The 27,031-nt window shown below is 52.9% G+C and overlaps 11 protein-coding genes across 11 annotated transcripts; 6 read left to right on the forward strand and 5 right to left on the reverse strand.

Annotated features, from left to right (window-relative positions):
* Positions 1-861: 861 nt before the first annotated feature.
* Positions 862-2,592, forward strand: J4E83_005769 (uncharacterized protein; the record flags this gene model as incomplete). Its single annotated transcript, XM_049332686.1, has 1 exon — positions 862-2,592. The coding sequence occupies one exon, from the start codon at positions 862-864 to the stop codon at positions 2,590-2,592; it is 1,731 nt and encodes a 576-aa protein (XP_049188494.1).
* Positions 2,593-2,904: 312 nt separating this feature from the next.
* On the reverse strand, positions 2,905-5,026 carry DDI1 (DNA damage-inducible protein 1; the record flags this gene model as incomplete). The annotated part of the gene is made up of 3 exons (XM_049332687.1): positions 2,905-3,629; positions 3,710-4,290; positions 5,016-5,026. The coding sequence occupies 3 exons, from the start codon at positions 5,024-5,026 to the stop codon at positions 2,905-2,907; spliced, it is 1,317 nt and encodes a 438-aa protein (XP_049188495.1).
* A 537-nt stretch (positions 5,027-5,563) lies between these two features.
* On the forward strand, positions 5,564-6,696 carry J4E83_005771 (uncharacterized protein; the record flags this gene model as incomplete). Its single annotated transcript, XM_049332688.1, has 2 exons — positions 5,564-5,830; positions 6,154-6,696. The coding sequence occupies 2 exons, from the start codon at positions 5,564-5,566 to the stop codon at positions 6,694-6,696; spliced, it is 810 nt and encodes a 269-aa protein (XP_049188496.1).
* Positions 6,697-8,409: 1,713 nt separating this feature from the next.
* On the reverse strand, positions 8,410-11,437 carry J4E83_005772 (uncharacterized protein; the record flags this gene model as incomplete). Its single annotated transcript, XM_049332689.1, has 2 exons — positions 8,410-11,219; positions 11,290-11,437. The coding sequence occupies 2 exons, from the start codon at positions 11,435-11,437 to the stop codon at positions 8,410-8,412; spliced, it is 2,958 nt and encodes a 985-aa protein (XP_049188497.1).
* Positions 11,438-12,634: 1,197 nt separating this feature from the next.
* On the forward strand, positions 12,635-13,707 carry J4E83_005773 (uncharacterized protein; the record flags this gene model as incomplete). Its single annotated transcript, XM_049332690.1, has 3 exons — positions 12,635-12,753; positions 12,815-13,193; positions 13,246-13,707. The coding sequence occupies 3 exons, from the start codon at positions 12,635-12,637 to the stop codon at positions 13,705-13,707; spliced, it is 960 nt and encodes a 319-aa protein (XP_049188498.1).
* Positions 13,708-14,401: 694 nt separating this feature from the next.
* J4E83_005774 (uncharacterized protein) lies at positions 14,402-15,627 on the reverse strand (the record flags this gene model as incomplete). Its single annotated transcript, XM_049332691.1, has 3 exons — positions 14,402-14,672; positions 14,723-15,335; positions 15,462-15,627. The coding sequence occupies 3 exons, from the start codon at positions 15,625-15,627 to the stop codon at positions 14,402-14,404; spliced, it is 1,050 nt and encodes a 349-aa protein (XP_049188499.1).
* A 683-nt stretch (positions 15,628-16,310) lies between these two features.
* J4E83_005775 (uncharacterized protein) lies at positions 16,311-17,978 on the forward strand (the record flags this gene model as incomplete). Its single annotated transcript, XM_049332692.1, has 1 exon — positions 16,311-17,978. One exon carries the CDS (start codon positions 16,311-16,313, stop codon positions 17,976-17,978), a length of 1,668 nt encoding a protein of 555 aa, XP_049188500.1.
* A 464-nt stretch (positions 17,979-18,442) lies between these two features.
* Positions 18,443-19,498, reverse strand: J4E83_005776 (uncharacterized protein; the record flags this gene model as incomplete). Its single annotated transcript, XM_049332693.1, has 2 exons — positions 18,443-19,308; positions 19,357-19,498. 2 exons carry the CDS (start codon positions 19,496-19,498, stop codon positions 18,443-18,445), a joined length of 1,008 nt encoding a protein of 335 aa, XP_049188501.1.
* Positions 19,499-21,680: 2,182 nt separating this feature from the next.
* J4E83_005777 (uncharacterized protein) lies at positions 21,681-23,511 on the forward strand (the record flags this gene model as incomplete). The annotated part of the gene is made up of 2 exons (XM_049332694.1): positions 21,681-22,898; positions 22,954-23,511. 2 exons carry the CDS (start codon positions 21,681-21,683, stop codon positions 23,509-23,511), a joined length of 1,776 nt encoding a protein of 591 aa, XP_049188502.1.
* Positions 23,512-23,949: 438 nt separating this feature from the next.
* J4E83_005778 (uncharacterized protein) lies at positions 23,950-24,688 on the reverse strand (the record flags this gene model as incomplete). The annotated part of the gene is made up of 2 exons (XM_049332695.1): positions 23,950-24,291; positions 24,362-24,688. The coding sequence occupies 2 exons, from the start codon at positions 24,686-24,688 to the stop codon at positions 23,950-23,952; spliced, it is 669 nt and encodes a 222-aa protein (XP_049188503.1).
* Positions 24,689-25,105: 417 nt separating this feature from the next.
* On the forward strand, positions 25,106-26,934 carry J4E83_005779 (uncharacterized protein; the record flags this gene model as incomplete). The annotated part of the gene is made up of 2 exons (XM_049332696.1): positions 25,106-26,242; positions 26,293-26,934. The coding sequence occupies 2 exons, from the start codon at positions 25,106-25,108 to the stop codon at positions 26,932-26,934; spliced, it is 1,779 nt and encodes a 592-aa protein (XP_049188504.1).
* Between the last annotated feature and the right edge of the window lie 97 nt (positions 26,935-27,031).

Below are 27,031 nucleotides of genomic sequence, written 5' to 3' on the forward strand. Positions count from 1 at the left end.
AGCATTTGGGCTTTCTTTCTTGCTGCCGCTGCGCTAAGCGTGATATGCTCCATTCCATTACTGGTGAGTCGTATTCCCAATTTGCTTTCCTTCCGCTGGGTATGGTTCACTGACGTTAATGGCAGAAAGCCAAACTCGGTGATATGGGGAACGGTGCTGTGGCGACTGCGGCATAGTTTTTACCGTGACTGAAAGTGAGCATTTCGGATGGAAGGATTCTTGATGTGTGGAAGCTTTCTTTCCCTGGTTTACTTTCCTCTACGCTGCTGAAACCGCAATTCATTGACTCGTCATATTCCACGCGTTGCAACGGGAATATCAACTCAAATTCGTTTCCTCTCTCGAATCTATCATCAGTAAAACCTAGCATCTCACAATAGCACCCATTGCACATACGGGCAGCAAATTCCTAGGCGGAGATTTCGCGATTCTGGAATCAGATGTGTACGCCCATGATCCGCCCTGGCCGATTGACAGGAGGGGTGGATCCACCAGGCAACCAATAGAGAACGAGCGGCCGTTTGTGTCCGTTCCTGCCTTCTCATTTCGGCGTATCGTCGACTCTTGAGACCATAGATTAAATTAGAAAAGACTTTGGAAATGATTGCACACTCTCAACAAGAGAGAAGACTGCTTTAGTAGAGTCATGTATGATTTGAAGATGATGTGGTTTGTGAAGGCCATCAATGAAGCTATTGTTGGTTCCAGCGAAGTGGAGCCCAAACTCCGCGCGGGAGCCCCACATTTCCTGGTCGGCAGAACCTTCCGCCGCCCAAAATTTCGAGCCGTTCCAGGTACTTTCCAGCGCAACTTTCAGATTTCACTTTACCACAATCTACTCGTCTCCAAACACCCGTCACGATGTTCGCCGTTCCCGGATGGAACGTTGCCGCGCAGGTGAAGACCCAGGTCGAAGTACCAAAGCCAAAAGATTCCACGAAACCTGGAAAGAAGGCGCAGAAGCGGAAAGAGAAGCGCGAGGAGCAGCAGGTCAATGCAGACAACTTGGCCGAGCAATGGGATAACATAGCCAATGGAAAAGGTGCGGAGGTGGAGAAGACCGAAAAGACCGGAAAGACCAAGAAGCCAGAGGCAGCAAGTGTAGAGGCGACAGATGAGGCAGCGCAAGACAAGCGTGGGAAGAAGAGGAAGAGGGGAAAGGCTGGAGGCAACAAAGACAAGGAGGCAGGCGCAGATGGCGCAAAAGAAGTGGACGCGGATACGGCGGCGGTAGCTGAGCCTGTAGAGGCTAAAGCAGATGCTGCGAAGTCTGCTGAAGAGAAACCCGCGACAGCCGACAGCGAGGCAAAGCGCGAGAAGAAGAAGCGCAGGAAGGAATCTAAAGCCGATAAGCTCCTCGCCGCAAACGCAAACGGCACGAACCCCGCCTCCGTGACTCCAGTTCTGGAGAACCTCCTTCCCGAGCCCAAGGGCCTCACACCTCTCCAGCGATCGATGCGCAGCAAGCTCGCCAGTGCCCGATTCCGTCACTTGAACGAAGCGCTTTACACGAAACCCTCTGCAGACAGCGCGTCTCTGTTCAAGGAAGACCCATCAATGTTCGAGGACTACCATCGCGGTTTCGCACAACAAGTCGAAGTCTGGCCATCGAACCCTGTAGACGGCTACGTAAACAGCATAATAGTACGAGGCAAGCTACGGAATAAGGACATACGAAAAGACCGAAGAGGCCCACCAAAAAATGCAGTTCGCAGAGGCCCCGGTTTCGAAGAGGAAGAAACCACAGCCATCGCACCACCCCGCGGAGACGCGAAGCCTCTCCCCCGAGACTTCAAAGGCCACTGCACCGTTGCTGATCTCGGCTGCGGAACAGCCTCGCTATCCTACCGCCTCCAACCTCATCTCAAATCGCTCAACCTGACATTCCACTCCTTCGACCTCTCCAAACCCACCGGTCCCTCAGCTGACCTCGTAACAATCGCTGACATCTCCGCGCTGCCCATCTCCGAAAACAGTGTCGACGTAGCCATCTTCTGTCTCGCCCTCATGGGCACAAACTGGCTCGACTTCATCGACGAAGCATACCGTATCCTGCGCTGGAAAGGTGAACTCTGGGTTTCGGAAATCAAATCGCGATTCGGGCGTGTGGACAAGAAAAAGGGCGGTGTGCCTATCAACTCCATTGGCTCCCTCAAGAAGACTATGGATAAGAAACCTGCAAAGAAAGCTAAGGCTGATAAGCCACCTGAGGAGGGACCTGTCGATTCGGAAGACGAGGCCGAGCTCGCGGTCAATGTAGATGGCCAAGAGGGCAAAGAAGGAACGGATGTTTCTGCGTTTATTGAAGTGCTGCGGAAGCGTGGATTCGTTCTTGATGCTTTACCTGAGAGGCCTGGCGATGCGATTGATTTGAGCAATAAGATGTTTGTCAAGATGCAATTTGTCAAGGCAGCGCATCCGAGCAAGGGCAAGAACGCGAAGGAAGATCAGAAAGCGGGGGCTGTGGCGCAGAGGGGTGGTGGTATGAAGTTTGGGCTCAAGGGGAAGAGGTTCGGTGCTGGTGATGGAGATGACGAGGGCGATGCAAAGGATGGTGCGGTCCTGAAGCCGTGCTTGTACAAGATTAGGTAGACCTGGGAGTGCATAGTTACGATAAGAACTGCGTTGAGGGGCGTTGAAAGCCTTTCTTCATTTGATCTATCTTATCTTCGTAAAACTACGTTAATGCATATGAAGCTTCTTCGCTTCTAATCCTGTTCCCTGGTAATACATGCATGCTATCGATGCCATGTCGTGAGTTCGTCAACTCATGTCCCCGTCATCGAGACTACTTTGAACTGTTCAGATCTTTCCAAAGGGTTAAATCTTACTGAGTGAGACTACAGCGGGTGTAGACGAGCGCCATGTGATCCTGATCTTATGGTGCTGTGGTCGTCTCGTTGACTAACCACCGAGAAGGAAACTCGCGGCATGTTCGACGTTGCCTCCGAACATCTCCAGTGCCTGTATGGCTTCCTGTTCTGAACAGCCAAACATGCCAGTGAGTTGCTGGATGTTTTCCTGAGGGAAGTTGCTTGTGGGTGCAGATGCTACGGGCGCCTTGGACGCTGTGGGTTGGGCTTGCGGCTGCGCTGGTTGAGAAGATGATGACGATGCTCCGGCATTCGAAGGACCAGCTGCAGCGCTACCTTTCGGTCGAACGGCACCAGTTTTCGCACCAATCTCCTCTCCGTTGGGACCTTGGACAGTTGGCTCGTTCATTTCCGCCTCCTCAAAGCTCCTGGGGATTTCCGACTCATGCAAGAAGGGTACTTCCTGACCTTCAAAGCATAGGGCGTTCTTCTCGAGATCGATCTTGGCGCGGTAGCGCTTGAGCATGTCCAGACCAAACAGTAGGTCGACGTCCTTGCCCTCCATGACTGTGAAGGCGCAGGGCATGACCGCGCCTCCGATCTTGATCTCGGCGTGATGTACACGACCCAGAATACGGGCAGTGCCGACACCGCGTGCCATACCGGCATATCGGACGTCCATCAGGCGCATGATACCACATCGCTCGGCACAGTCGGGGGACATGATGGTGGCCTGGGCACCAGAGTCAACGAAGGCCTTGACAGGCACGCCATTGACCTCGGTGTTGACGTAAAGCATGTGTACGCGCGTGAACACTGTGACATGTTAGCTTCCGTGAACACAGCCCCTCACTTATATATCCAATTGATCTATCCGCCGGTCGAAGTTGACATACCTTCAGGGTTCTCGTCGTATGCCTTTTGCAGGTTCTCGACTACGCGGTCCTGGCGGATGATGTCTTCTATCTTTCGTTGCGCCTCCACGTTGAAAGGGTCTTCGTTGAGGAGGGCAATCTGGTTCTGACGCTCGCGCTCCGACTCCTCGGCCTGTCGTTGCCTCATTGCATATGTATCTCTCCAGCGGGTGGGGTCGTTGACGGCGGCGGCGAGCTCCGGGTCGCCCTGGCGCAGCTTGTTCATCTGCTGGGGGTCGTTGAGGACAAGCTGTCGCACGCCTTCTGGATCAGGTTGCGCGGGCCTGCCCGGCTGCTGGAGGTTCCTGTTTGGTCGAGGTGCGGCGCGCATCACAACGGCCAGCATCTCGCCATCCCGTATTCCGGCGTCCTCTAGTGTCTGTGTGTCTACGGCTACCGGCTGGCCGTTCAGGTAGAGGCTCTGTGACGCGGCGGGCAGGCTGGTGTCGGCCTCGATGAAGCCCTTGAGGTCCTTGACGGTACTGCCGGGGGGCAGTTCGAGCGTCAGCAGGTCCGTGTCGGCCTGGGTGCCGGGCGCGGTGATGGATATGGTGACGCGAGGCCTGGCGGCGTGTGTTAGCAGCGTGCTGGGGGTGGTGGCACAACCACGGCTCCGGAATCGACTCACATGGTGGTTCGGAGCGGGCTGGGGCGTATGCGGGCACGTCTGGATGAGGCCAAAGAACGTGACACGGTGGGAGGTGAGGTTGGGTTGGGCGGGTCGGGGCAACGGTGTCTCGGTGCGCAGGAGCTTATAGGAAGGAGGCACTGGGCCGTGATGGTCTGGTCGCAACCTGGGACTGGAACGGGCCGGAGGGTCCTCGCAGTGAGAGAGGGAGAGGGCACGTCAGTCGCCGCCTGCTGGGCTGGAAGGGAATGGAACGTAGTGGAGCCGCGCACCCAGCGTCGGATGAATCAGCGATCAGAGGGCACAGGCTGCATGTTGTGAGAGTTTCGCCTAGGCCACCAAGGCTGTCACTCGTAATATACCAGCAACGTCGGGCTGGGGCGTAGGCGGAGGCGCGCAGTCGAAGGAGTAGTACTACTGCATCCAAACCACGACGTTGGCGGTGTAGGCCCAAGCATGGCCAGCAAGCGGGGCAGCCGACGCGCGGGAGAGGCTAGACAGTGCAGACAGTCGCGTCGATATGAATGAATACCGTCTCTGCTTGGAGCCACGGCGTGTCTGCCATGCACTTGTCCTGGGCTGACTATGCGGCGAGCCTGGTCACCATCTCCGCGGGGGTGCTGTTCATCCGGGAGCATACCCAGACCTTATTCCAGCTACCTGGATAGCATAATGTCTGGGATGCTTCAACTCCTGCCCAACGCATGCACGAGAATCATCTGGCCGCTGCGCCCTACGGCTAGCCCCTGCAAAGGATTCCGTGAGCTGTAGCTCCATGCCACCAGGTGCTGCCATACCCCACCGACATCATCCTACTGCACGTCATGGTAAATCCCATCGCCACACCATCGCTAGTCAGGGCATGGTCGATAATCCACGAATCCCGCCATCACAAGTCATTGCTTTTTGAGACGCAAGCAGGAGTCTAGAAGAGTGAATCCCATACCAGCCATAACACACGCATACCCCCGCCTGCTCCTTTGGGCCATCTGCCACCCAGCTAACCCGGAACGATCTGCAACGGCAGGCGCGAAGCGAACCGCTAGTAAAGGCGGGGCTGAGGCCGCAGAGAGTCTCGTGAGTCCTCCAGGAACCACGAACCCAGACTCACCACTGCACTCCGGCTTCCTATAGTTGCATCGACCGACCCTCCTGCCGTACCATCATCATAACACCGCTCCATCTGACCTGTCCAACTCACCGCCAAGATGCCACGAGACTTGCTAGCAGACAAAAAGACGCTCGATGGCATGCCCGAACTATCAAGAGAGCCTGAGACCGTCGCTAGCCCAGAGTCCGTGGAGCAGCAATCGAGTCTGGTACCCCATCGCAGTTCCAACATCGCTCAGGAGGGGAGACTCAAGCAGATGGGCGTCCGGCCCTACGCTTCATTGCTGAACATCGACGACCTGGATGATTGCGATTGGCTCGAGCATGCGGCCTTTGATCCGGTTGAAGCTGCATCGCGCGAGAAGGTGAGAAAAATTGCTTTCATCGACGTTATCTCGAACACCATGGTCAATGCCTGTATTTTCTGCTCAGTGCCACCATTGGGCTCCGTCAGGCACGAGCCATGCGCTCTTCTCCATAATGATGTTACTCAAACCATCAAGTGCGCACACTGTCTTCTGCCCTGTTTCCTATCCATTGTTTCACGAAACACCAATATACCTCTTACGTCGTTCATCGGGTTCAATTGAGTTTGTTATGCGCTGGTCGTTCGCTCCTTCCCTTACCTCGCTTATGTGCTTCGCTCTTTCCTTCCGGTCTCTTCAGATTCCCCGCTAACCTACCACAGCTCGAATATCGTCTGCGAACCTGTGGTGAGCTCTGCAGCGGTCTCTTCTCTTCCGCCTACCCCACCACGTCAGGACCATTAGGCGAGACCATCAAGTTGCACTCCTTCCCATCAATAGACTCAGCAGACACAGACCGGAAGCGCGTGATAATTGGTCACGTCATCTCAACCAAAGCAAACTCCCCTCTTGTCACCGACGATGCCATGGACTACCCCAAGGATTGGAAAACCAACTATCAACTCACGCCAAATGTAGGCCACAACGAAGACGGTCAGACAGTTTGTCTGCACTCATTATGTGTACATCCAAACTTTGCGCGCAAAGGGCTCGGCTCGATATTACTGCAGAGCTACGTACAGAGGATCAAGGATTCGGGTGTGGGTTCTAGGATAGCGCTCATCTGCAGAGACCGGTATATACCGTTCTATGAGAAAGCGGGATTCAAGAAGATCGGACCTAGCAAGTGCCAGTATGGTGGAGGCAACTGGGTAGATATGGTGCTTGACTTCGAGGACAGCGGGGATGACGGATGGGAGTACTAAGAAGTATGCTCAGATAAAAGCGGGCCTTCTACAGGCTGGCATACAATCACGCCCGTAGATGTTTGAGCGATTCAAGAGCGTGTAGAATGGGACAAAAAGCATGTGCAAGATTTAGATGTTCACGCGCACTGTATTCGCTACACATCTGTCGTTGACTAATCGCCCATTCAGCCTCGCTTAGTAGATCAGCCTGCATAGTTCTTGTCCTCAGCCTTCGTTCAGCCGTAGGCAGCTGCGCCTCAGCCTCGTCTCACTCATCAACCCCAACAGGGTTTTCCTCGCATCTTTCCTCTTTTCCTCCCTCTCCCTGACTACATTGATGCGCACCGTGTTGAACTTATTGGCGACCGACCCCACACGTCATTCCCCATCATGTCCACTCTGTACGAAGACACTCCGCTCCACATCGATGCCAGCACGAACATTCGACGGCTTGAGATTATCCAAGCAGACGACGAAACGGCTCCAATAGCCTGCACTCTTCGCGTAATCGCTCTCCGGGAATCGCCCAATTACACCGCGCTTTCGTACGTCTGGGGCCCACCGACACCCGCAAGAGATATTTTGGTCAACGGGAAGCCTTTCAAAGTACGCGAAAACCTTTGGAACTTCCTTCATCAAGCCAGGAAAGATCGGCGGACCTGCGCGTTCTGGATAGATGCTATTTGTATTGATCAAGATAGCAATCCAGAGCGTACTCATCAAGTCTCTATGATGGGCACAATCTACTCGGAAGCTGAGCTTGTCATAGCTTGGCTGGGAACTGCTACTAAATCCTCGGCTCAATGGGAACGTGCAATGAAGACGATACCGGCTCGCAAGGACGACGAGCATGGGAACTTCAAACGCTGGTACAAAGTGTACGGTCCATCCATCATGGATCTTCTGAATATGCCTTACTGGAGTCGAATATGGATTATACAAGAGTACAATCTGGCCCGGCAGATCCTTTTGCAGTGTGGCCCTCATAAAACCACCGGCAAACTAGTTTCTTCGCTTTACGAGACTTGGTACGAGTACGTTTTAACTCATAGGATCAAGAAGCGGCCAAGTTTTCAAGGCTCACTGGCCATCGGTGTGATACATGAGTACGTCAAGACGATTGGACATGTAAATATCGCGATCTCGGTCGCTTGGTCTTGCAGCTTCTCCAGACGGCGTGATTGCGCGGATCGACGCGACCGTGTATACGCGTTATTGGCACTGTGTGATCCGCAGAAGCTTGCAGAAAATTCTATAACGCCTGATTATTCAAAGTCTCTACCTGAAATATATGCTCAACTTATTCGCATGGTTGTCGATGATGACCGATGGGAAGATAGCTGGAAAGCGGCTTTCATAGTACTTGCCATACCTCACGCACTGATGCTCAAAGAGAGCGAATTAGAGGGTTTAGATCAAGAGGCGATGAGTATCCTGGAAGAATACCGAAAGGATTATTATGATGATCCTGGTATAGGTCGGGCTTGGTTGAGCGGCTAGTGAGATATTACACCTCTTCACTTCCTGACGCAGTTTTCTTGGAGTTTATTGAGAATAAAATGAGATGATTCATCTGTACGGCAACATGATGATAGTCAAGGTCATATGTTGTGCCAGTGTACGGGGCTACTGAAATATGGGGGCGACAATGTTGGGTACACTCATGAAGGACAGACCGATACATGTATATCTGGCATATACCATGCTACAAAACGACAAGCCAAAGATCGCTCATGCGTACTCACTCCTATCCACCCACCCCGGCTGCAACGCCTTCCCGTCAATCTCGCCGAACGCAAACCCACTCTCATACCTCGCGTACTCAATTAACTTGAGCGTATCCAACTTCGCGCCAGCCTCAGTCTGCGCCCACATCGCCACACTCAACACATTCTCGCCTCTCATATTGAGGATACCAGGAGGAACGGGGTAGCGAGTCTGAGGCCCAATGTGGGGAACGTATTTTCCGTACTGGTAGCCGTTGACGAAAAGGAGCATGCGTGCGATGGTACCTTTCGGCGCACCGAGTTCAATGCCGATTGGAACGTCGAGGTCGGAGTCGACGGAGAGGGAAAAGGTGGTTGTAAACCAGCGGATACCGGCGCCTTGGACGCCGTCGGCAGTGGGACTGGCGTCTTCCCAAGAAGAGGTGTCGAAACCGGGGAGGTGCCAACCGAGACGTTCGCCGTACAGACCGCCTTCGTTCATTGGACCGCGCACGGGATCGATGTTGCGCTCTCCACCTGCGTTACCTTGAATCTTCCATTGGTCGAACGAGATTTTCGTGTTGTTGCCGCTGAGGAGCTGGGCACCTAGTATACCGCGAGGATTCTCGGCGCCAGCGGGGCCTGTAGAGGTTTGGTCGTGACCAGTGTAGTCGGTTATCACGGTCAAGACGTTTCCTTCGTCCTTCAATGTAACGTTCTTGAAAGAGAGCAAGGCTGTTGTCGAAGTGAGTGATGCGTTACCGGGATGGTAACCGATTGATTGCCCGTTGAGCCAAGCACCCCATCCTGCCGCTACACCACCTTGGACTGTAATGTTGAGTGATGATGCGGTTTTGTCGGAGAAGTATCCGCGGTAGATCTTGGCGCCGGTGTAGTACTTGTAATCACTGCTAAAGAGTACGGGTAGGGTAAGTGGCTTCACAGGGCTGAGCGTTGTGGTTTTGTTTGCGACTACCCAGTTGCTGTCATCGTACGAAGGTTGGATCTCAGGCGAAGACCCAGCAGCCTTGAAGTTGGAAAGCTCTGGAAGAGTGATCTCGCGGTCTGCGGTTCCGGCAATTCTCGCAGTGAGAGAACCATAAGGAGTCTTCGTCGTAGCGAGCTCCTTTCCATTCCAGGATATCGTTTCCGCATCAGAGCCAGCATATACCTCGATAGTCGTCGCATTTGCATTGTCGCCAACAACGGAAACCGTGCCGCCTGATGCACTGGCTGAGCGGACGAGATATGGTCCGAGCACGAAGATCTGGTGGTCGGGTGTGACGTTCGGGTCATCTGTCGTTGATGGGGCAAAGAAGGTCCATGCAGTCGGTATGTCAAGCATATAAGCCAAAACCCCGTTAGAGAACTCAACGACTGTCGCACCCTTGCTTTGGGTGTACGAGAAGCTTGAGTAGGTGCCATTGCCCGGCTTACTCGCAAGATTCGACTCCGCACCGTATGTCTTGAATGTTACGTTGCCCTGCGATTTGAATGCGAACTCTCCTGTCTGGGCTTCGCGGGTGTAGAACACGAGGACAGGTCGATCAAACAGGCCGTAGGTAGCAATCTCAGCCGACGAGTAGAGCAGCGTTTCGTCTCCCACGGCATAGTCCGTCACTACCCATCGACTCTGACGGCCCGCAAGCTGCATGCTCGGGATCTTGACATCGCCCTCAGATGTCTTGACCGTTATAGAGAAATCGGTAACAGCGCGGGTACGAGTGTTGTTGTTCTCAGCAAGGTAGAACCTACCCTCCGTATCGCGGCTCTTGAGCTGCCAAGTCCAGATTGCGGAGTTGTCGACCGCGTTTGCGGTGCCGTTGTTCTCCATAAACGTGTCGTGAAGACCCTTACTGACACGGGTGAAGAGTGCGAGAAGTTTGTACTGCTTGAACTTGTCGCGGACTTCTCGTGTCTCGCGTAGCGGCGCGTCGTAGTCGTAGCTAGTGTACACAACAGGAGCTGCAGAATGGCCCCAGTTCGTGCCTCCGTATGCCATGTACAAGTTCAGAAGGCTAGCTCGCTGTCCGATCAAGCCCTTGTAGAAGACATCTGCAAATTCCGGGCTCTGCTCAGCCAAACACTGGTCGAAGAAGTAGCCACCCCATGGCTGAAACCATCCACCTTCGAATTCGGGCAGATACTCTGGCTGAGTAGGTGAGACCTCCTGAAACCACTGGTAGTAAGTCCTGGGTAGGTTGAATCCAGTGTCGAGGTTTGTGCAGCTCATGCCGCCAGGGTAACTATCCAGACCGTAAACGTTGATCGCGCCGCCAACATTGTTGTAGTCAGTGGACCAACTCTTCGACCTGAAGCCCTTCTCGTTGTGTGACAAAGGCACGACGATGCCTGCGTCTTTAAAGGCGGACTTCAACTGTTCCATGTAGATGACCAGTGTGTTGTTGGCTTCGTAACGGGTTTGTTGCAGTTCGTTTTCGACTTGCGCTAGGATGACAGGTCCGCCGTTGGTAATCTGGTTCTTTGCGATGATCTCGCCAACTTCCGCTATCCATTCCGACCAGGCTTGTCTGTATGTCTCATCCGAAGTTCTGTACTTGCCACCACTTCCGTCGCTGGTCCATAGAGCGAAGCCACCTCCATTTGTCTCCGCGTTACAGTATGGACCTGGTCGTGCGATGACGTAAAGTCCGGCTTCCTTGGCCATATCAAAGAGGCGCTGGATATCTTTCCCCGGTGTTGTAAAGTCGTATGCGCCTTTCGATGCCGAATGGTACGACCAGAAGAAGTAAATTGAAACGGCGTTCATGCCGTTCGCCTTGAACTTCTGGAAGACGTCGAGCCATAGCTCAGGTACTGGGAGGCGAGCATAGTCTGGTAGATGCGAAAGTTGAGTTAGCACTCATCTCATCTACCCTTTATTCATCTCAAATCATCAACGTACGGAATTCCCCACTCATGATCATGACGCGCTCGCCATTAACCATGAGCGATCCATTATCCCACTCCACATCCGTTTGCAGGCCATTATCGGTCGCCAATACACCAAAGAACAGCGAGATCGCGACAGCAAACAGATGAAAGAATCGCATCTTGACTTCCTCGGTGATGAAGAAAAGTTCATGAGACGCGACGCGACTTCTGCTCTACGACATAGCTCTCGATCTCACGTGCAACTAGCCCGTGGACTTCAGCCGCGGCCAAAGATCGCCATCCGGACCTGCGCTTCACGGAACGATCTCATTGACGGTATAATGTTTGCCATGGAAGAAATGTTCAGCGGGGTAATATGTAAGGTACTAGCGACCCCAGATGTGTGGCGTTTGCGGAGGCGGGCGGAACGTCATTTGCCCGAGATGCCGAGGGCGCGTGAAGGAAGCTTGCGCCAGCGGGAAGGTTACCACAACGGGAAGGGAGGAAGTATGTGGACGTCATGGAAGAACAAGCCATGTAATTTGCACCCTATGCTGGTGTTCAGTAAACACGTATAGTGTTGTCAGGAGACGTCGCGAGGTGGCTGGGAATAACGCAGATTCCCAATCTATGGCCGGTGGACGTACTAGCCATTTCCGGTACGCTACTTCACACGATGGAAGAGAGCTTTCCCACACCACTGCGCTGAAGTGGGCTGGAGCAGAGTCAAGCCTTTTAGTTTCCGTTCTTTCCGAGGCTTGTCACGCAACTCTGGCTATGCATTGACATGTTCACGAGGGTACCTTCGAACGACAGGCTTGGAAAAGTGGAAATCGGGCGGGTCCCACTCATTGGAGGATTTTCCGAAACAAATCTCCCCTGACCACACCCACGCACTGAACAAGCGTTGCTTCGAGCGACCAAGTCCCTCTCATCTCTTCCTCTTTCTCCCCACTTGGTGGAGGATCTCGAAACAATCCCTCATCTGTTAGTATGGAGAATCTTGAATCGGGAAATTATGATCCCGTCAAGTGTAGATTCGATGTATCAGTAATTGGCTGGTGGCTAAGTCATTCACTCGTGTGTATCATTACTAGGAATTCGTATATATGTGTGGCGTACCAAGCATGTAGGCCAAGCAACCAAGCACTTCACTCGCTCTTTTAAGCCTTTCTTCAAATCAAGCATCTTTCACAATGGTCGCCTTGACTCTTGGTATCTTCTTCACGTCGCTGGCGGCGTCCGCTGTGGCAGCCCCAGCCCCGGCCATCACTCCTGCACCCAAGCCCGAAGTCGTGAAACGTGCCTCCAGCTGTACCTTTTCGGGCTCGAACGGAGCTGCTGAGGCTTCTAAGTCGCAGTCATCATGTGCTACGATGGTCCTCTCGGACGTTGCTGTCCCTTCAGGCACTACTCTGGACCTCTCCAGCTTGGCTGACGATACCACCGTCATCTTCGAGGGTACCACAACTTGGGGCTACAAAGAGTGGAAAGGGTAAGCAATATCCAAGTACAAATGTATTAGACACGCACTGACTTCATGAACCAACTCTCAGACCTCTCCTTGACATTCGTGGAACCAAAATCACTGTCAAGGGTGCCGAGGGATCCGTCCTCGATGGTGACGGCGCTCGTTGGTGGGACGGTGAGGGTGGAAACGGCGGAAAGACGAAGCCCAAGTTCTTCTCCGCACACAAGCTCACCGACTCCTCCATCACTGGCATTACCATCAAGAACCCTCCCGTTCAAGTAGTCAGTATCAACGGATGTGACGGTCTCACCATTACCGACATGACCATCGATGCCTCGGAAGGCGACAAGGACGAGCAAGGTCACAACACGGATGGTTTCGACATTGGCTCGAGCAGCAACGTCATCATCGACGGTGCAAAGGTCTACAACCAGGATGATTGTGTTGCCGTGAACTCTGGTACCGTATGTATCCCCTGAGGATTGAGACGATGACACCCGCTGACAATACGGATAGGATATCACCTTCAAGAACGGCCTCTGCTCTGGTGGACACGGTCTCTCCATCGGCTCTGTTGGTGGTCGTGACGACAACACGGTCGATACGGTTACCTTCTCGAACTCCGAGATCACCAAGTCCGTCAACGGCGTCCGCGTTAAGGCTCGCGCTGGCACGACCGGCAAGATCAACAAGGTCACCTACGAAGACATTACCCTGTCTGAGATCTCCAAGTATGGTGTCCTCATTGAACAGAACTACGACGGTGGTGACCTTCACGGTGACGCTGATACTGGTGTTCCGATTACCGGTTTGACGCTCGACAATGTCACTGGCGATGTCTCCAGCAGTGGCTACGACGTCGTCGTTACCTGCGGAAAGGGCTCCTGCACTGGCTGGACCTGGACAGATGTTTCCGTAACTGGCGGCAAGACCTACGACAAGTGCTCCAACGTACCCAGCGTTACCAAGTGCTCGTAAATGGTAGTTGTAGCCTTTTGTGGTGATGGCTTGAGCCTTTCTCATCTGGGGTGACGCCCATTTCATTTTCGGTTCTGGCATGTCGTCAGAGCTTCGCAGTCATTCCTTTTGCTGCGCTGTAAATATCCTTTTCTCTTTTGCATCTTCAGAAGACCGCAATATACTCTTATTTTGGAACTGTATGTGCAACGAGTACCTTGGACGAATAAATGTTTATTTGATTTGATGTAGCGACGACGCGGTGTCGGATTCGTGGGTGTTTGGCCACACGAGACTGTGCTCATGGTTTCTACTGTCAGCGGCGGAGCCGGGCCTCGTAGAACTGGGCGGATAAGCGACATGTCGCGAGATGGAATCCCAGCGTGACTTAGATCTCTTTCGCACGTAAATCAGCGCATCTAAAATTAGAAAGAACCTTAAGAACATTTCCTGTATCAGATCAAGTTGCCTTGGTTGCATCGGCACACTAGTCTAGATGTTGATGCGCTACGTCATGCCCTCCAAGCTTCCGGTCGTGGAGCCGACGCTAGAGAGGCTCGCGGCGGCATCCACACCAACGCGCGCGTTTTCATCCCTTATCACCAACTTGACGCGTTAACGAGACGCGTCAAAATGTACCTCGATTTCATTATCAGCCTGTACGGAACGCTACTTGGCTTCCATCATCTTTATCACACTCCTGAACTTCACCCGGCTAATGCAAATTCGTGTACCTTGCTTCTTCCAAACCTCTCCTCCCAGAGATCTTCTCATTGATCCCATAGCGATGTAGTGCCTCTTCCGAGCCGAAGTACTTCACGGTTTCCGTCACGAGCTTCGCGACTGCAACGACCTCGTCTTTTGCATCCGGTGTGGCCTCTTGCAATGTTCGACTCAATCTCTTCAGATTCTGGATTTGCAGCTCAATGCCGTCTAGGCTGGAATGAATGATGAAACTTAAGGTTTCTGTAGGGTCTGGTTCACCGCTGATATTCTAAGTCAGAGAAGTTTCCGTCGACGTCTCGAAATCACATACCTGTCGTCATCTCCGTCCTCGAATAACGTCTCGTCGTCGATCTCAGGAAGCTTTTTGAACTTCAGGTCCCTTGGCTTGGCCTTGGAGCAAACGTCGTGTAATTCTGCCACCAGATACAACAGTCGGTCTAGGCTTCGCGATGCGGCGTCCACGACTTCTCTCTTATGCTTATCCACCGTAGCCATACCCTCGAGGTTTGAAAGATGAGCCCACACTTGCAGATCGAAAGCAAAAGCTTTAGTGTGTTCTACTATCTTGTCGAACGTGAGATCTTGAGGTTCCGCAGCCTCAACATCCATGTATGGAGCACACGTGCTACTGATCTGGTCCAGTTTGTTTTGTAGCGTCGCATATTGGTACTGAAGTTCCGGCCGTGCAGTGGGTGATCTTGGGCTAGCGCTCGGGCTTCGCTTCACCCTAAAAGCCAGATCGCTTGTGGGCAATGGAGGATTGTCTTGGTGGATTTCCACTTTGATGCTTGGTTTCTTCTGGTGCTGCGGCTTGCCTTCGTACCTTACAGGTAGTTGACTTGACAGGACTGGCTCGTTGGTCAAGTTGTAGCCGGAAACTGGTATCGCGCTGGGCCGGACCTCCTGAGTGTTGTACCGTCGTTCTGACCTTCTGTCCCTTTGACCAGCTTCTGAACTCGATCGCATCCTCCCAGTAGTTTCGAAGACGGGGACGCCGAGTCGGTCAGGCGTTGTAGGAGAGTTAGAAATCCGTGGAGATGAGGCTGTACCATGCCGACTGTCATGATAGCGTTTCATTTCTTGTTCGCGACTCCTTCGATCCCATCTCGCCTTTTCTTCTATGGTATCGACGTAGCCTCCTGAGCGCGACCGAGTATGACTGGGATTCCGATGACGTTCGTCGACTTCTAGGAAGTCGGTTGAAATGGTCGCCATCGCACGGAGTCGCAACTAATGGAGGAACGGAGATGATCAAAAGCTTTTTACGTGGTACGAACAAAGGCAAGTATGTGTCTATAATGAAGAAACCTGCTCTGTGGTATGCATGGAACGTTCTGTCTGGTACTGCGCCCAGTGTCAAGAGAAATTTGTCAGTGGGGTCGAGAACTCAACAGAAATGAAAAGATGTAGGAATGCCACGCTCATATGAACAGTGCGACCCAATTGCCTGATCAGGCAGCTGACTTCAGATGCCTTTGGGGGCCGTTGGGGGCTGAGCACCACCAAACGGTAACGTCATCCCTGTGCCGCTATGCATGGAGCCAATTCCGACCAATGTCACCTCAATACCCCACACCAATGCCGGTGAGCTGATGTTCGCATCTGTTCAGCCGCAATAGTTCGTGGGTCATGAGGCCGCCCATTTAATGTCGAAAATACTTCAGGCTGCCGCCTCTAAAAGATGGCCCAGCCCCCATCCGACCGCGCTGATATCCTGGACTCGCACTACATCTTACACGAAATTGCACCATACAGTTCCTGCGCTCGGTAGCTATTGCGGTTACACGACTCAAAGTTTTCCCGACTGTGCCGCACGCGAGTTTACTGCTCCTTAGCGTCATAGAAGATACATCTCAACCGCATTTTCAACTCGACCCAACACTCCAGCTGGACGAGCCATGGCTGAAGTTCTTGGCGTTATCTCTGGCCTCTATACAGCAGGACAGGCTCTACACACCTTTGCCCTTGAAATCAGACAATGGAGACGACTATCCGAACGACTCTTCGACATCAAAGAAGGGCTTGACTATGCGAAACTATCTCTAGACAGCTGGCAACAGAAACATGACATCCAAGTGCATCGACCCCATGTTCACACCAGGATCTTGTTTGGAAAAGAAGGGCACGAAAGGATCACGGCCACAATCGGTACTGTGAATGTGATCACCGGAAGTATCAAGAGCGACATCAAACGAGTCAGAGGCCTTGCCCTTAATTTCGAGTCTAGAAGAGGATATTATGGAGAAACTCAGCACTTGAGTAACGAGGATCGGGTCAAGGAGTGTCTTTGGAGAATTCGCCACAACACCACATGGTCGCGCAGATTCGAGTTGAGCGTCTTTGGAAAAGCAAACGATCTGGAAGAGCGTCTCAGGCGATTATACCAAAAGCTTACCATGCTCGAACGTTTTACCGACTTTTACCTCGAGCGAGAGCACGCAGAGATCTTCTCGGAAGTCAAGCGACTCCCTGGACGGCGAGTGATAATCAAGGTCGGAGACGGAAGGACGGATACGATACAGAGCAGGGTTCTGGACGCCGTTCGCGCCCAAAAAGATGCTGAGCGATTACACCGATGCAGCGACTCCAGCCAGAACAATCGACTACATCTCGGTTTATCCATCCCTCGCGTTCATAAGCGCGACTTCGCGTTCTTGCTCAACATGAACGGGGCGAGCCATGAGATCATCGTCCATCCTGTGACCCTTAAGGCTATCTACGAACCAGCTTTGGTGCCGAAGAATTTCGCTACTGCTGTGTCAAGTCTCATGAGCAGGACGCAGGATAACTGCTACCTGATACCGCCTTTGTCAACATCAGCAGGCTTCACGGTCAAGAATCCACCAACAAACCTTCTCTCTGACTTGCAGTACAAGGAAGCCCTATCGAGTGTGATTCGCAATCAGAACGTCTACCTCGGCTCACAAACGCTATACTCTCAAGACCAAAATGCAGTAGCGACTGGCATCGCCCAAGGCTGTTTCCGATTGATAGGAAGCCAATGGTTGTCATTCCTCGACTGCTCGAATGTACGCTGGCGGAGAACGAAGGATGGGAAGTGGGCTAGCATGCTGACCGCAGCGCCTGGCTCATCGATGACAACACGTACCCTGAACCAATGCTACCAAATGAATCGCCAAAGGAGAGATGGTCGCGATCTCTCCAAACACATCCAAATCTTCCGCATCGGACTCGTCCTCGCCGAGATAGCACTCAAATCACCATTTTCGTACATCGATTTCGACACCGCGACCCACAAGACACGCTTGTACATCAACGATGGCGAGGAGGTCAGTGCTCACGATGTCGCATCGCAGGTCGAGTTGAGGAGCAACATGTTATTGGGAAACATGGTGTTTTTCTGCCTTAATGTACTGCAAGACAATGATGTTATGGCGGAGAAGAGCATCGAAAGTAGCTATTATCAGGATGTACTCGGGCCGGCGGAAGAGCTGGAAAGGTTCTTTGGAGCTGATAGGCGAAGAGGTGGCTTGAGTCCAGGCTCGAGCCCAATGGGAAGTGGAGCGAACACGCCAAGATCAGCTGGGAGTTCATATGTGTATTGATGTTGCGCTCGCTTTTGCATCGTGTTTTTCTTTTGAGACCTCCGCTCCATAGTGTTATCCGATGTACTTTCCGCGTCATCACATACCATTTTAATGTAACAATATCCTTGAATGACGTTAAAGTATGGAACGAGGAGTACATTCCGATGAACGCAAGCAGCTGAGTAGTGAGCACCAACACTAGTGGTATTCAGCTGCCGAGTAGCGCGGACTTCAAGAATCAACACTGGTCAGCCGTGGCGCCGTAGCTAACACTGGAGAACACAAGATACTAGTGATGACTGAGTAGTGTTTCGAGCGAGGCGCCGTGAATGGGAGATGTAGCTTCCTGTTGAGCAATTGGTGAGACGATCAGAGACAGGTGTGCCAGGCTAAAGCACCGCGTTGAATTTGTACCAAGACGCCTTCGCTATGCATTAGATACCAGGTAAGACATGAGAAACTTCTTCCGCAGACTGTTCGTCTTAGACAGCGAAGCTCTGCTCATCCTTTCTTGGCCCTAGTCCTCTCTTCACACCGTCCTTCAAACTCTCCCAGTTTACACCATCTATCCTGCGTCCGCGTGTGCCCATATCAGACGCAACATCAGCCAGCTTGCCGGTAGCAATCCTGCGCATCATGACCAGATCTTGTGCGCTCTGGAAGGTCCTGCCCCTGCCCTCGGTCAGGAACTTCTCGATGAACTCCTCTTCGTCTTCACTGAACGGCAAGCCCGCCAGCTCAAACGCCTTAGCGTCTCGCGTGTACATCTCGTGTTCGGGGTCCTGAGACCAAGGTTGGTGATCCAGCGTCTGCTCAACGAGGATCTCTAGCAGTGGTCGCTGCTCGTACTCCGGTCTGCTGTGAATCCACTGGTACATCTCCGTAACATTGCGACCTGCAAGGTATTTGGCGAACTCGTCCCTGGTCTTCTGATCCTCCAGCGGCGGCCGTACACAGTTGTAGTATGCTAGTGCCAGTATATCATCTTTTGGATCCCTTGCCATGCCCATGCTGCTCACTTTATCCTGCCCCGTCAAGAGGGTGTACATGATCTCGTCGGGAAAGGTAGGTATTATGCCGGGGTATGTAAGGTGTCCGACGGCGGTCGCGAATTGGAGGTGGTCGAGGAACCAGAGTCCTTCAACGAATGTCCAGAATCGCTTCTCGAGGTGTACGTCTTTCGCGAACGATTCAGCTAGCTCTGTCGCTTCGTGGTGTTGCGCCGATAAATCTTTGAGTAGGTAGAACACAAGACAGTGCTTGTTGTGTAGTGTTGTGTTGGAGGAGATTATGCGCTGATGGAGCTCTTGAAGCTGTTGTGAGCTTTTGGGCGGGTACATCTTGCTTCCTGTACCCAATTAGCATTTGGCGAGGCCCAACACTGTGCGCGACTTACCCTTGATGTTTAGGAGTGTCAGTAACCGTTCGAAGAAGGTGCGCCCACCGAGCGCAGTCCGGTATGATTGGATCTCTTGAACAAGGCCATCGTTGTAGTGAAGATTGCGATATACCGCGTCGAAGTCCTCAATGTCGAGCATGTTTATGGGGGAGCGAGTTTTGCTGGGGTGAAGGTAGTCGGGGTCTGTTGCGCGCGAGGTTCTCGATGGATCATTGGGTCCCGAGGTCGCGCACGTCGATGTTTCCGGCCGCCGCGCGGTCACGTGGACTCTTTGAATGCTTGGCGCCAAGTCCATCACGATGTCAGGAGCGAGGCCACACAGCAGCCAGACGTTCTTGAAGCTCGCAAGTTTGATACTCAATATGTCTGTAATTTCTAAAAACCATAAGGCTTAGCGAGAGTCGTAGGATATCATTGATTGGTTGACGCGCCCAACAGTTCGTTCTGCTGGTTGGCACTACGTCCAGCAGACTGCATGATAATAGCTCTGCAGTATGCGTGCCCAGTCATGCTATACAGAGCGATATCTCGTTGCACAGGGCGTGAGCGTAAGTCTTATGGCAGCATCTAGGTGTCGTCCCCGAGCATATCAGAATGCATGCATGACCAGATCAACAGACGTAAATCGCATGAAGATATCGAGGTAGGTATTGGGGGACTTCATATAAGCCATCGGCGATGATACTGATGAAGGGCATAAGTCTCAAGTGACTGACACGCGTCAATACAAGCCATACACATCATGCCATGGCTGTCGTCCTCTCCCGGTCGATGGATCGTATGACCCGAATTGCAGCATGCATGGTAATGTCTCCTCCTCGGCAATAACAAACAGCGATGTCGGTTCTACGCTTTCCGAAAGTCCGGATGTACTGTATGTAAAGATATGTCAGACACTTGGCGTTCAGTATCAGATGATGAAGAATCGCTGTCGAAGAAGGTATAGTTGCGAGGTCCAAGCGAATGGATGCCCGCTGGCCCCACATCTTTCGCATGTTCGCGATTTACACCTCGTAGGATCGGTGACAGATTTGCATCAAGTGCGCTTATTGAGTATTTCGAGCGCTAGGCAGAAACTTGGAGGTCTGAGTCAAAGCCGGGGTCGCAGAGCCCAGTGCTGCCTTCAACGTCGACATTTCTTGATTGTAATGTTGCGTCAGAATGGAAGTGAGGCGATCTTGAATATGCGGATAAATACTCCGAAACGAGTTTTGCGGCTCTAGAACCTTATCTAGTTGCGAAACAATCTTGAACCTTCGGGTTGAGGCACCATGGCATGATGTCTTCTCGTCAAGTTTCTGTCACATTGAGCCACAGGTGTGTCAGCCCGGGACTGGCCGGATGCCAGCAAAACACATGGAAATCGGAGCTTGATCATCTTGCGGTCTGCGCGTGGGATTATATCCGCCTCTAGCGTGCATTGCCAAGAGAAAACAAAGCTTGAGTGGATTAGAGACATGGCGCAGGTGACTATGGTTGATGTAAGCACCAATGATGTCTTTCGTGAGTGTGTAGCTCGGACAAAGCCTGGAGATAGCGGTGGTTGAATTTTTGCAAAATCGCGAAGGAAAACTGGGATATGACAGGCGCGCGGTCTTAGCTTCCGACGTACCCTAGACAGGGTGGTGAAGATCGCATGTGAATCTTCGATTCGAGCGCAAGTCGAGTGTGGGAGGCCGAGACGGATGGTCGTTGTCACCGGAATCCGATGCAGGCGCTTGTATATCCGCCTTGTCGCAGGCATGGCGTGACACACTCACTGAGTCTGCGACGAAGTCAAAGGCGACGAGGCCGTTTCAATTGTCAGGCCAAAGTCGCCGTAGGTTTCAATGTCATGATGAGATAGATGCAGCCACAACCTTAAGACTAACATGGCGAACTTTGCCGGGTGGATTGCTCGCAAAATCCCATTAGCGGTGGCTGACGGAATGGCCCTCTGTCCGTGCTTGCCCGGACCCACGCCGCGCCTGACAATCACATCCGACGTCACAGCCAACGAAGAATGCCATGCGATCGGATGGGTTTCGCAGCTGACAAACTCTTGTCGCAATGACTTGCTCAAACTTCTTGTTCCGAAACTTCCGGAAACAATATAGATGCGAGCTACGCCCATGGCGCTGGCGGCCACATGCATTGAAACATTTCTTCCTGTTACATCTGCTGTCTCCCTTGAATCCCTCATCTTCTTGTTGCTTTGACAGCGCATCCTGAAGTACTGCAGCCATTCATACGACCGATCTGCGTCTTGCTATTTCAGTTGTTTGAGCTCTGCGCATTTCATCCCACCTTAACAAATCTAATCCTTCCTGAACATAACATACATGCCGGATCGCAGGATTTTGACGATAGCCACCGCGGCGCTGCTAATTGAGCTCTTACCGCTGGCAGCTGCGCATGGCGATAGCAAGGAAATGGACATGAGCGCACATGAAATGCCGAAGGCGCAACCGCAGGACAATGGCTTTGAAGGCTATTGGAGTTTATCGGAGCATGCTTCGCTTATGTTCTGGCACATAGGGCTTGAGATCCTGGCCTGGATTGTCATCTTGCCAATCGCAGTCATGTTTAGCATCGCTCGCTCAAGATATACTCTCCCCTCGCAAATGATCTTCCTCGCCATCAATGCGTTCGCGCTCGTACTCGGCCTCGTATACGACCACAAGACACCGGAGATGTACGCAGGAAATGCACACAGCAAGATGGGATGGGCCATCACCTGGATCGCTTCGGCATGGGTGTTCATGGCTCTGATCCAGGCCTACGCTGGTAGGTCAGAGTCTCACTCGAAAGCGGACGAATTTGCGGAGCCAATGACGACCGCCAATATGCTCAGATACGAGCGCGTACACGACGAAGAGGCTGTCGCGCCGTCGCGATGGTCAGGGGATTCGGGGCAGGGCACAGAGCGGAACTCGGCTTCTCTGTATGATCCCTCTCAGTCCCCCAGCGTGGAATCTGAGAACCAGCAATTCGCTCCCCCTCTTCGAAGATCCACACATGACGACGACTCTTTCGGTAACGACGACGACAGCGACGACGAGAAGCGCGGCTTCCTTCGCAACACCTCGATGGACAATTTCTTCTCTCGTAGCGTGGCGCGCTTCGCAGTTGGTCGGACACTCAAGGCAATTCGCTTCCTCTACGTTGCCATCGAGCGCACAATCTTGGTACAGGGTTTCGCGGCGATTGTAAGTGGCGCCATCGTCTACGGCGGCATCGGAAGGGGAGGTGCAATTTTCAACGTCCTGGCGCACACAGTAAAAGGAGGGATCTTCTTTCTATACGGCTTCCTTACCTTGGGTCGATGGATGGGTGCATTTGCAGATTTCGGATGGGCCTGGAACGTGAAGCCACCGAAGGAAGTCGTCGGTCGTCGGAGAGCGGCACTACCGTCGGCAGAGTTTACCGAATCCTTCGTCATCTGGCTATACGGCTGCACAAACGTCTTCCTCGAACACCTGGCTGCGTGGGGCGATGCATGGACTGCACAAGATCTGGAACATGTTTCGATTTCGGTGATGTTCTTTGGTGGTGGTTTGGTGAGTAAAGGTCGCTCCTTCTTTTTCTGTGTAATATCGCTGACATTCTTCCTAGTTGGGAATGTGCATCGAATCGACCAAGGTACGCGACCTTCTTAACAGCGGAGTCGTTGCCTCTCAAGCAAGCTCGCTACAAAACGAGTCCTGGAAGCAGCCTAGCCAATATCGCTTTTCGATGAACCCACTCCCGGCCCTAATCATTATGTTACTCGGCAAGATGATGAGCTCTCATCATCAGAGCTCAATGGTCTCGACTATGATCCATACCCAATGGGGCAGCATGTTCATGGCCTTTGCTCTTGCCCGCGGTCTTACCTACATCACCCTATACATCTCACCGCCGACTTCGTTTCTGCCATCCCGGCCGCCTACGGAAATCGTCACCGCATTTTGTCTGATATCGGGTGGTATCACCTTCATGGTCAGCAACAAGGACACGGTCGCAGCTCTGGAATCGTACAACCTCGACGCTATGTTCATCTTCACGGTTGTCATGGGCCTTACCGCGCTGCTCATGGCTTGGACGACTGTAGTGATCGCTATCAAGGGATGGGCTCTACGCAAGGAGAGCAGCAGCCAGTACGCAAAGGGTCTTGCTGGAGTATTGGCGTAGGCGACATTTTTACGAGATACCCTTGATCGATCGACCGGTCACGATTTTCTTATCTAGGAAGTGGAACTTCCACTTGATACCCTATATTTCCTCTTTATGACTTTGACGCTTTATTTTTTTGGTTTAATGGGTTTGGTCGCAGTATACCCCTTTCTTAAGGAAGACGACAGCGTGGATAGCTGCACCTAATACCTGTTTTTTTCTAGACCGGTGGTAATGAAGGTCATCTTGGATTAATGAGCTTCTTAGGACGAAGGGATCATGGTAGTAATAGACGGATGGTGACTCTGGAAGTTAATACTAGGTTGCACCACAGTTAGCAATGTAGCCATGCAACCCCTACACGATGTGGGATAATAGAACATTCATAGAACAAGCTTCCTCATTGCCATGAAAATTGTACTCAGCGAGACATCACCATAGATTTGTCCGACGTTCTCAACGTGCTCCGCGACCACGTCCAGCGACACCTCTTGCTATGCCTGTACCACCCCTGGTTCCTCTAGGTGCACCGCCGCGTGTAGGTATACCACCCCGTCCGCCTGCTCGTGGTATTCCCCCTCTTCCTCTAGGTACGCCACTTGTTCTCGTAGCCGGTGCTGGCGTTTGTGGGTTCTGGAATTTGGAGTGGATTTTGCTACTCGGCGGGTTGTCGACGAATGAAGTGTCGGTCGTTAAGAACGTGGCTTCCATATCTTCTGGGCCTTGAGAGCGATTCAGGTTTGCGGCACCTTGGTCAGGTTGGTTCTGTGGGCGCTTGAAGGATTCTGGAACAGGAGCCTAGTGACGAGTCAGTACCATCCCGCGTTCTCTCTCCTCTGTATCTTCTCTTCAGTCTCCCATCACTCACCTCCGGGAAGTCTACGCAGAAAGCATTCATGTTCATTCCATACAGAAACCCCGCAAAACTCTCTGAGAAACGTGCCAGGCTCTCGTGCATAAGTTGCAATTGCAAGAAGTTTTGCTCAAGGTCTGCCATGGCGTCGCTCAACTCGGCGAATCCATCCTGTAAGCCTTCAAGCGCGTTGCCAGATGCCGAAGCAGCGCGACCGCGTTGGGATGAGTCGCGTAATGAGGAGCGGGAAGACGGGCGGAGGGGCGTGGTCGGACGTGATCGTGGTGATTTGCTGCGTGTGCGCCGGTACGAGGGTGTTGTTGTGGGTGTTGTGGACGCCATGTTTGCACGGTGGTAGATGTATCTCCTTGTAAATCTGGTAGCACAGTCGCGCAATTGCAGTCTGGTACTGTGACGCCTCTGAGATCTTGAAACGCGGTCCTAGTTCGGGAGCTTGATACGAAGTAAACAGTACCCCACACGCAGGGCAATCGCGCTAAGACCAATTGGTCGATGATGCCATTGTTCTTGCTTCCAAAAGTACGCCTCTCTGTACGTCTCCGGATACTTTGTGTTCAGCAAACTATCACAAGACGCACTTGCCCGCAGCTTGCTCTAAGGCGTCCCGCTGCTGCATTCTGTACGTAGATCGCGGCTACATATTCGTCCGACGCATCCGGAAAGCTCTGCCGACGTCACACTAAGCAGACGCGAGCAGTTGCCATAACGAGGCTCAGCTCAGCAACCTGACACTTTTCCATGTTGCCTCGCGCACAGCCCCTACGACGACTTCTGCTCACCTCTACACCCAAGCGTCAACTATCCGTGTATAACCCAAAGTATCGCGGCGCCCCACCTGCCCCCTATAGCTCTACGAATCCGGTCACACGCGCAAACCTACTACATCACAGTCGGCGAAGCACGGCACCGGCACCTCACAAGACAAGCGGACTCAACCTGTGGACTGTAGGAATAGTCGCTGGCATTGCAATTGGCGGCGTGCTACTCGTCCCCTTCGTACAGAGCTCTTCAGAGCCCAAGACAGCCAGGAAATCCACCCCGACTCATTTCAACACCGCAGACCTCACAGACTCTTACCTCGTCATGGCACCAAACACCCCCGCCGGGCGACCGGGAACCCTCACACCCGAAGAAGACAAGAAGCTGCGCGAGCTATGGGGGATCGTTATGAAGGTTTTCGGCGTGGAAGCGGGGTCGGAAGCTGCGAGCACGGTCGATGAGGTCGCATCACCGACCACAAGTGAGGCGGCAGCGGACGGCAAGAAGGACAAGAAGAAGAGCCGATTGAACGTGTTCAAGAGGAATAAGGGCGAGAAGGGCGCAGACGACAAGGCGTCGACTGCTTCGACAGGCTCGACCCCGTCAGACATTAGCAGGCTGTCGATATCCGCCGATGACGACAAGTTCGGCCAGACCGCAGAGTTCAAGGCAGCGATCGCCAACATTCCCCCAGAGGAGCTGCGAAGGACCTTCTGGATGATGGTCAAGCACGACCACCCCGATGCTCTCCTTCTCCGATTCCTCCGCGCACGGAAATGGGACGTGGAGAAGGCGCTAGTCATGATGATCTCTACCATGCAGTGGAGGTTGAACGAGATGCATGTCGACGACGACATCATGAAGAACGGAGAGCTCGCCGCTGCGCAAACTACCAGCGACGATGCTAAGACAAAGAAGAACGCGGAGGACTTCCTGACACAGCTGCGCATGGGCAAGAGCTATCTACACGGATTGGACATTGAAGGAAGGCCGATGTGTTTTGTTCGCGCGAGGTTACACAAAGCCGGCGAGCAGACGGAGGAAAGTCTGGAAAGATTCACCGTCTACACTATTGAGACCGCACGCATGCTGTTGAGGCCTCCGATTGACACAGCCGTAAGTCTATTCTCTTCTCCGGATTGTGTGCAATGATTAACCGAATACAGACTATCGTCTTCGATATGACCGACTTCTCCATGGCCAACATGGACTACACGCCGGTAAAGTTCATGATCAAGTGCTTCGAGGCCAACTACCCCGAATCGCTTGGCACCGTTCTCGTCTACCGAGCGCCCTGGGTCTTCAACGCTGTGTGGAGTATCGTCAAAGGCTGGTTGGACCCCGTCGTTGCCGGCAAGGTGCACTTTGCAAAGACGATCGACGATCTCAGCAACTACATCCCAAAGTCGCAGATTCCAACTGAACTAGGTGGAGAGGAGAAGTGGGAGTACAAGTTCCCAGAGCCCGTGCCAGGTGAGAACGACAAGATGGCCGAAGAGAAGCCAAAGCAGGAGCTGCAAAGCGAGAGGCAACAGATCGTCGACAATTACGAGACTTCCGTGCTGGAGTGGGTACACACCGGTGAGGGTGCGCCAGCGGACGAGAAGAGGAAAGAAAGGGATAGCATTGCCGAACAGCTGAGGCAGAACTACTGGAAGCTGGACCCGTATGTTCGAGCTCGCTCACTGTACGACCGTATGGGTGTCCTCCAGAGCGAGGGCAAACTAGACTTCTACGGCCAAACCCCAGCGCCCGCCGCAGCCGCAGCGCCAAAAGCAACAGAAACCAGCGCCGACGATCTCGACTAGGACTCGAAAGCCCAGCTACTCCGGCGGTACAGCACCTTCAACACTTTGGCCGACGCTTCGAAACAACCATAATCCCTTTCCCCTTCGTGGCATTCAC

This window comes from Alternaria metachromatica (genome assembly GCF_023757995.1).
Source record: "Alternaria metachromatica strain BMP 0045 chromosome Unknown scaffold_11, whole genome shotgun sequence".
NCBI lineage: Eukaryota > Fungi > Ascomycota > Dothideomycetes > Pleosporales > Pleosporaceae > Alternaria > Alternaria metachromatica.